Source organism: Electrona antarctica (assembly GCF_951216825.1).
Source record: "Electrona antarctica genome assembly, contig: SUPER_24_unloc_2, whole genome shotgun sequence".
NCBI classification, from domain to species: Eukaryota; Metazoa; Chordata; class Actinopteri; order Myctophiformes; family Myctophidae; genus Electrona; species Electrona antarctica.
In genome coordinates this window covers 162,631-172,073 of record NW_027638774.1, presented here as the reverse complement: position 1 = coordinate 172,073, position 9,443 = coordinate 162,631, and the positions used below count along the sequence as shown (strand labels likewise).

Sequence of the window (9,443 nt, the reverse complement as noted above, 5' to 3'; positions counted from 1 at the left end):
GGTATCCGAGTCAGTGGAGCCAGGTAAGTAAACAAGACGTCTGTTGTGTGACGATCCAGTAGAAGCCAGGTAGCAAAATAAGCTGAGGTGTAATAAAACTAGCGCAGGAATTAAAGTTTATACAAAAAGTCACTAAAGAGCATAAACTAGGCTAATAGTTCGGAAGGAGAAGCGGCGAACAAGCGAGACGCCAGCGTCCTCTCACATCCGGGGCTAGTATTGAGCCTTGCAACTACAACCACGTGCCGACGTGCGACGGGACATATCACACCAGTGCGACAACGTTAACCCATTTAGACCTGAGGACGATTTAAAAAAAAAAAGACTTCTGAATTCTAACAGTTTTCTGAAAAACCCATGTTTCTATGTCAGTGGTTCTCAACCTTTCCATGTCAAGGTCCCCTGGAATTATCTGTATTTGGCCACAGACCCCAATCTGAAAATATGTTGTTCCAGGGACCTCCCAGAAGCAAAGATTTGAGTTAAAAACACTCTGAAAGAATATATATTCAAAGATTTGCGACACATTTTCACGATTTAAAGAAAATAGCAGATCTACAAGCTCGTAGTGCGGCACTTGGTGCTGCGCTATGAGCTTGTAGATCTGCTATTTTTCAATAGCAGATCTATTGAAAGATCTATTAAAACATCAAAAGGGGTTCCCGTTCAGAATGGGCTTGGCCAATAAGATGGCGAATGTTCGATGCTAATAGGTAGCTAGTAGACAAAAACCTCTGCGCGTTCCCGTATCATGGAGGAATAACTTCAAGGAGGCGCCTCCTAGCGGACAGGGGTTTTCCCAAATCCCTCAAATCACTGAATATAGCTTTAAATAATGACGATGATAGTTAAATAGAATCGTTACTGTGATGCATATGTGGCTTTGTTATGGTCCAAAGGTACATTATAAGATGTAGCGGACACCCCTGATCTACACAAACCCAGCAGCTTGTGAGCACTTTACTGCACCATCATTTACTGCATATCAATGAACATAATTATTGCATGAATGTTAATGCATATGACTTGTTAAATACTGACAAATGTGGACACACACTGATGCTCATATTGTACTACCAGTAACCTATGAGCTGGAGGGAATAATGCAAGATAAAATAAAAATGAAATTCCATCATGTTGAATAGAAAATAACATCCATGATACACAAGATAGAAATTAAACTCCATCACAAGAAACTATTAATGGGTATTTTATTCTGTCATGTTGTTATTGTCAGAATACACATGTAATTCCTCTGCTTTTGCATAAATCATCCTGGATTAGACTGACTGATCATTATGTCTTAAACTAAAGGCTTTTAGCCTGTATGAGTCTTCATGTGTGTTTTTAGATTACCCGCCTGAGTAAAGCATGTACCACATTCTGTACAAGAGAATGGCCTTTCGCCTGTATGAATCCTCATGTGTATTTTTAGATCACTTGTGTCAACACAGCCTTTACCACATACTGTACAAGAAAATGGCTTTTCACCTGTATGAGTCATCATGTGTGTTTTTAGATGACCCACCCGAGTAAAGCCTGTACCACATTCTGTACAAGAGAATGGCTTTTCACCTGTATGAATCATCATGTGTGTTTTTAGCTGACTTGTGTTAACACAGCCTTTACCACATACTGTACAAGAGAATGGCTTTTCACCTGTATGAATCATCATGTGTGTTTTTAGATTACCCGCCTGAGTAAAGCATGTACCACATTCTGTACAAGAGAATGGCCTTTCGCCTGTATGAATCCTCATGTGTATTTTTAGATCACTTGTGTCAACACAGCCTTTACCACATACTGTACAAGAAAATGGCTTTTCACCTGTATGAGTCATCATGTGTGTTTTTAGATGACCCACCCGAGTAAAGCCTGTACCACATTCTGTACAAGAGAATGGCTTTTCACCTGTATGAATCATCATGTGTGTTTTTAGCTGACTTGTGTTAACACAGCCTTTACCACATACTGTACAAGAGAATGGCTTTTCACCTGTATGAATCCTCATGTGTGTTTTTAGATTATGTGTGTCAACACAGCCTTTACCACATACTGTACAAGAGAATGGCCTTTCACGCCTTTCACCTGTATGAATCCTCATGTGTTTTTTTAGACTACCCGCCTGAGTAAAGCCTGTACCACAAACTGTACAAGAGAATGGCTTTTCGCCTGTATGAATCCTCATGTGTGTTTTTAAAGTCCACTTTAGATTAAACATTTTTCCACATTCTGTACAATTAAAACTTTTCTTCCCTGTGTGACTCCTCATGGAGTCAGTTTGTTTCGATGATTTCAGGTCCTGGGACAGTTTGCGCTGTCCTCCCACATTTTGTGTGTTTTGTGATTGCAGTGTGTTTAAAGCCGAGTGATCTCCCCTAGTCTCCTCCCACTCATCACTGTCTTCAGTGTCACATTCAGAACAGTGTGAAGAGAGGAGCTGGTTGTCAATGGTTGATTGTGATGTTCCACAGTCCTCTACATCAGCTTGTGTTTTCATGTGTACAGTTGAGGTGCCGGCTACAGGCTCTGTCTCTCTGTTTTCATCATCTTCTGCACTTTTCACTGCTAGTAATATCAACACTGCTCCACCAGCCTCTTCTGGTCTTTGAAGTAAGTCCTCTTGTTCCTCTTTCATCTCTGGAGCTTGTGGTTCCTCCTGGACCAGACAGGAGCTCCTCTCCTCTTCATGTGGAACCTCCTCTTTACACACAGGAACGTGCAGAAAGTCTACAAAAAAACAAATACAATGTGTTATGACCCTTATGGTCTAGGAGCAAAGGCCCAGCAAAATATTCAAAAAGAAGGACAACCAGATTAGCTTGTAGAGTGGCTATTTTCGGTGTGGGACCCCGTGATATGACAAAGGATATATTTGGCTTTACACTTCAGGCTTATTTTGTCTTATGGCAGCGTTGCTCGCTGAAAGTATCTGACCTACAAGCAAGCTCACAGTGCATTGTGATGAGACACGCTGTGGACTTTATCTTTCGGCAGAGTGACACTGTCGTCAGAACTTCTTCAGTACCGTCATGATGAGGTAAGGCAACAAAAGGTGTAAGAACGAGACGCCATATTATCGATTGTAGCATATTTGTCATTTACACTTAAATGCCTCATTTTGAATGATGTTGATATGGCGCTGCACTAGTATAGCCTTTGTGTTATTGACATGTTTGTGGTCTGGCGGCTGGGGTTTTGTGAGGCGTGTTACCTTGCATGACTTGGATGTTTCCACAAACACTGCTTGCAAATTATGACTCATTAATTCACACCTGATTGCGTTCCTTTAAGTAGCCTACTACACCCGGGGTGAGCATGTTTTTTAGGGGCTTGCGTTCTTGTATTCTTGCGTTCTTGTTATCGGACCCTACAAACTCTCCTGCGTGCTCAGATCAGCCAACGCAGGGAAGTTGGAAGTACATTCACTATTAACTATTCACAAAATTGAACCATATAGCCTGCTATAGGCTACAGCTAAACGCAGCAACTCACTGTATATATTTATATATTATATTTTTTGTACTTGATTGTGTTTCGACTATAGTGCAATTAGAAAAGCCTCCTGTTGATAAGTGCTGAAAAATAGCACTCGTGCAATATACACTTTAAGCAATGCATCTGGTTCGTCCAATGTGATTGTGATGTCCATGTCAAATTAACGGACAGAACATAACAGCAATTCCTACATTGCAGCTAATTGCAATGTGTTGTGAGCTTGTGGATTGACTATTTCAGGCAACTGTTCCCCCCACAATATACTGTAGGTATACTAGGGTTCAAATGGTTAAACCTCAAATGAAGAAGCTGATTAAAAGCCAGTCAGAGATCTGTCATCTTACACAGTTCAGACTCACAGAGCCATTTCTAGACACCTCGTCTTCTACAGAGACACACCATGAAAATCTGTTTGAGACCTACTTACTGTAAAGAAAATCACATGGTGAACTTATATTGTCAAGTTTACGTTCTCATTGCATTTGTGCAAAATATGATGTTGCTTTTGTTTATGGTAATAAGAAAATAATCTTTCTAAATGAAATTTGAGAGATATTCCAATGATGGATTTTCATATTGGCATATTATCAGTGTCCTGATATGTTTTGCCATTGTTATTGTAGTGAAAATAACTTAACTTTAAATAAGACATTGTGGCAGCCCGACAGAACAGAAAATAGGAGGAGAAAAAGGAAGAGCACATGAAACTTACTGAGGTGTTGGTGGTCTTCAGGTTCCTGTTTAATAGAAATGTCTTCAGGTTCCTGTTTAATAGAAATGTCTTCAGGTTCCTGTTTAATAGAAATGTCTTCAGGTTCCTGTTTAATAGAAATGTCTTCAGGTTCCTGTTTAATAGAAATGTCTTCAGGTTCCTGTTTAATAGAAATGTCTTCAGGTTCCTGTTTAATAGAAATGTCTTCAGGTTCCTGTTTAATAGAAATGTCTTCAGGTTCCTGTTTAATAGAAACGTCTTCAGGTTCCTGTTTAATAGAACCGTCCGTGGCTGAGTCTGGAGAGTTCATCTTCACCTGCAGTCTGGACTCCACACACTGGTCTGAAATGCAGCAAGTGAATAAGGAATTTAATAACCGGAGACCTAGTGGAGAATACTAATAACAATAATAATATTATTGTTATTAGTATTCTCCACTAGGTCTCCAGTAACCTCGCCTCACCAGGCTTTCCACCACCTCGGAGGAAAGCCTGGTCTCCGTTTCAAAAATCAGTATGATCCGGTCGGGAGCGGATGATATTGTTACATCATGTAAAGTCAGGAACAATCAAACGGAACTTCCTTTTTCCTCAAACCGGAAGAATAACAATAAAAAAATCGGTTTGAGGGAAAAGGAAGTTGTCGTTGTCGACTACAAAAGAATACTACAACATGGCGTAACAATATAATCCGCCCCCGACAGGATCATATACCCTAAATGAAATGGTGCACAGGCTAGGTCTCCAGTGAGAATAAAACTGGCCTGCCATCCACTCCCATGTTAGAGAAATTTCTAGAACACTCATATTGGAACACCCCCTTCCTGTATCGTTCCACTTCACCCGAGACCACCATTCAATTTTCAATGGACTTTAACTATTGAACTGATGGGTGGATTTACAAGCCGTTTCGGTTGCAGCAACAGCTGTTGTTATGTGACAATGAACACCTTGAAGCTGGAAAAGAGAGAGACTTACTGAGGTCTGGCTGCTCTTCAGGTTCCTCCTGTTTCACTGAAACAGGTCTGGCTGGGTCTGGAGAATTCATCTGAGCCTGCTGTCTGGACTTCTCTGAGTCTGGAAAGAAACCATTGAAATCCCAGAGGAGTTTAGGATTAACTAAAACCAGAAACTGCTCTGAGCTTAATAATAATAACATAATTTATTTTTGTTGTGGATGTACGTAATGTATATTTATAAATCTGATCCGGTTAATTTCCGCAGGGGCGTAACTAGCGTGACGCAGACAAAGCAACTGCGTTGGGGCTCAGTAGCAAGGGGGGCGACACACGGCCGCCCAACCGTGCTGTCGGTAAAATACAATTATAAATACATACAGAGATGCAATAACAGTTGAGTTGACCAACGTTTGGCGGAGCCTGATGGTGGCTGCTGCTAGCACACAGCCACACACCATAGGCACACACGTGCCTCGCCTCCCAATTACAACAGCTCTGGTGGAGAATAACATGAAGTCAGAAGTGGCGAGTGTGCAGTGGGCTCTCCCGAGTCCAGACTGGATGCTGCTGCTCTGTTCACAAATCCAAACTACTGTACAGTGCCCCGCTGTTTATAAACCAAAACGCAGACTGCGCAAGGGAGGGTGGTGTCTGGTTAGGGCTGACCCCAAAAAATCGATTAATCAACATTCGATCGATACGCACGGGAGTCGATCTTGAAATAAAAAATCGAATAGCCTCCTCCGTCCTCACGTGTTAATTAACAAGGAAGTCAACAATTGCAGCTACAGTCATTGCCACCACGACCACTGTGGTGGAAAAATAATGTGCCACGTTATGCAAAGTTGGCACCTATATAGCGAAGAGGATTCTATCCATCCCCGATTCCCTGCCACTATACAACCCCTTCGGGGGGCATCTTCTCCAAAGTGGGATTTATTGTCTCTTTTCTGCACTAATATAAGTACGGTAACTAACTATAATATGCCTGGGTGCTGTGCGAACAGTGAATAATTATATCGTTTCTTACCTCGTGGCTCGTGCTGGTTTGAAGAAAGAAGAATTATAGGCCTAATCCAATAATTATAATCCAAGGTTTGTTTGTCTGGAGAATGGAGATCCAACACTATGTCATATTATTAAAGTAAGTAAACTTTAAGAGCTGGTCAGTGAGAAGCTGCTCCGCTCTGCTAATTGATCTGACCTATAAACATCCGATCGTTGTTTTATTTATTTTAAGCCTAATTCATTGTGCGTCACTGCTTGCCTTTTGTTTCGAAGCGTTGATCTTCAAAAGCGTGATCGAAGGTCAGCCCTATGTCTGGTGCTGACCAGCGTGCGTGGGGGCCTACTGATGTCTAGTTACGCTGCTGCATTTCCAGTTGTATCTGTCGCTTAGCAACCTAAAGCCATTGATACGTTGGCGAAGAGCGCCATCTATGGTAAACCACTGAAAAGAACATTGAATGTAAAGCACAGTCTTTGGCAGTTCCGCATAAATAAAAATATCCGTTGTTGGCAGTCAATGTTTGTGCAGCAGCCACCCAAATGTAAAATAGACGTGGGCCGTGAGAGATTTCGGCAGATTGTCGCTATGGAAGCGATTAAATGTGCAATAGCTCATGGCTCACATGTTTAACTAGCTGTAAATAAAACGGTACATACCCATCCTATACAACTTTACTACGGGTTGCAGCTTTGCATCAAACAGTCCATGTCGCTGGTCCATCTCCCGCTGTTCCTCTGACCGTGCTGAATATATTTTGGAGGCCATCTCTCCTGATGGCGTGAGATCTCCTCCTGTGGTGCTCTGTGGAAATCACCAACAGAAAATAATGTTTTAGTTCAAGACAATGGTAAATAAATAAGGCCACACATTCATTCGGCAAACTAAAGGCTCGCTTCTGCCTCAATTAAAATGGCTGCTTAGGGACAATATGATATTTTAAAGAACGTGCCCACTGGACCGAAAGTGAAAACATTGACCAAAAATAGCAAATCTACAAGCTCGGGTCAAGTTGTGACGTGTTGTGAGCTTGTAGATCGGCTATTTTAGGTTTGGGAGTCCATATATTAGGTTTGGTGGTCCAAGTATAAAGGGTTTAGTGGTTAAACTGAAGTGACATTGATACATTCCAAATATTAAAGTATTCTGCAGCACCACTGGACTTGTGTCACGGCACCACACTGGACTAGTCACTGTAGGTTCATAATTCATATTTTTCATTCAATACGTACACATGTTTCATTAAATAAAATAACCAATTGATCAGCCTCTAAGCTGCATCTGCGCGTGCACGTGATGTCGTTAAAACATAGCAACTCTGCACACCCGTTGTTAAGTGAGTGGTGCAACTCTGTGTGGGGGTCCCCGGAAGTTCCTAGCCCCCAGGAACGCGGCCAGGGTGCCGGCCTGGTTCCGGCGAGCCGCCCCGCATCCAAAACGGTCGAGAAATGACAGTTACCATGTAAGGGGTCCCTGGGGGGTCCCCGGAACATCCAGACCCCCAGGAACTTACTGTAGCCGAGTGATACTCAAACTCTGGCCCGCGGGCCACTTCCGGCCCGCGGCGCAATTTTGACTGGCCCACCAATCCAATGTGCTTAATGTCCTGATTGTCACGTATCCAACACACTTTAAACTGAGCAAATTGGACCTCCCGTTCCAGAGATAATGGCCAAAACGTCTTGGCCATTTCTTGGCCTTTCTCTAGAAAGACTGCTGTATCGATACAGTAGCACCATGAAATATATGGGTTGACAAACACGCCTCTGTTTAACGTTGGGAGCGTTCAGAAATACCGCACCGGAGTGCGGCTGCGCAACAGTGACACTTGGTTGTGAAAACCAACCAAAAGCTATTTTTGTGCTCGGACACAGCCAGCCAGGGACAGACCCAGGGACCCAGATAGCTGTCTAAAATCAACAGCACACCACTGTTTGCACTTTGAACCTCGTTGCTTTATAGCAAATATGCAAAGCCATGTTGACGTGCCATTCACAGGCATGTCCATTACGTGGCGCGACCCTCCCATAGACATGCAAATGCAACGCCTTTGTGTTCAAGGAGAGCCAGGGGGTGGGGTTCAGTGGGAGAAGGTGACTGGTGAAGGTATTTAATTTGATGCGTGCTCAGCCGTTTCGCCACTACATTACCTCTTAAGGGCACTAATTACACCGCATGTACTGTTGAACGTCTGTTTTCTAGTGTACAAAGAGTAAAAAGTGCACAAAAACTACAATGACAACATCTCGCCTAAATAGTCTGTGTCTCCTAGCGTTTGAGAGAGATTTAACTGAAGGTCTGAATAATAATCGCCAATATATAATAATATAATTAAGTAACGCCAGCCAGCGGGTAAATTGAACCACCCCCTTTATCTAGAAAACTAGACTAGACTGTGTTGCCATGTGACCTTAAATCTAGTAAGCATCCATCATTTACAGTACATTTCAAGCACAAACTCAATACAAAGGCTGTTAACTGTGAGTGGACGACCCAATTAAGCATTACACTTGTTTCCAATAGGGTCCACCATGTTCAAATCATCAAAAACATTTAGAGACGTACAAATAGACACTTCTATATAGACAAAGGACAGAACAGGAATTCATCATAAAGGAGGTAAAAAGGGAAAAGAAACATATACAGTGAGGGAAAAAAAGGGGTGGGCGGTGGGGAGAAAGGAGAAAAGAATACCTGTTTTTACTGGGGTAACTACTGGTTGTTTATGATCACATTTACAAGCAAGCAGAGAAATACGATTGATATTCCATCTTAGGAAGTCAAACAAAGACAAGCGAATGAAGCACAACGTGAATAGTTTACCTGCTGTGTTTCAGTGGTTGAGCTGCTAACAAACGTCCTCCTGCTGCTTAACGACCACACTGTTTTGAAACGACACGTTTTTACTTTTCTTTGTTTGTTAAAGTGTCAACAGCAGGTCCCCCACTTCCCGAAATGTAAAAGTGTGCATCAAAATGCCACCGCGCAGTCAACACACCGCCATGTTGTTTTCACAACTGCATTGTGGGTAACGGTGTTCTTCTTCTTCTTTTTTTGGATTTCCGGCTGTGTGGACGCCGCGAGGCGTATTACAAAGGTATTACTGCTCTCTACAGGTTGGGAATATAATGTCTCCTTTGGCATCCTCAGTGAATCATTACAGTGCCCACCCGAACTTTCCCCTTACTGATATTTGTCTCCACCAGGCCGAAGGCATGGGGAGAGAGTATGTTTTGCACTCCGTCCGTCCGTCCGTGTGTCCGTCCGTG

General features: G+C 42.5%; 1 protein-coding gene across 1 annotated transcript; it reads right to left on the bottom strand.

Moving 5' to 3' along the window:
- Positions 1 to 1,116: 1,116 nt before the first annotated feature.
- LOC306917717 (uncharacterized protein) lies at positions 1,117 to 9,208 on the bottom strand. Its single transcript, XM_079530619.1, has 5 exons — positions 8,998 to 9,208; positions 6,834 to 6,978; positions 5,188 to 5,286; positions 4,211 to 4,552; positions 1,117 to 2,730 (listed from the first exon to the last, which is right to left on the bottom strand). Exons 2-5 carry the CDS (start codon positions 6,940 to 6,942, stop codon positions 1,319 to 1,321), a joined length of 1,962 nt encoding a protein of 653 aa, XP_079386745.1. The 5' UTR covers positions 6,943 to 6,978; positions 8,998 to 9,208; the 3' UTR covers positions 1,117 to 1,318.
- Between the last annotated feature and the right edge of the window lie 235 nt (positions 9,209 to 9,443).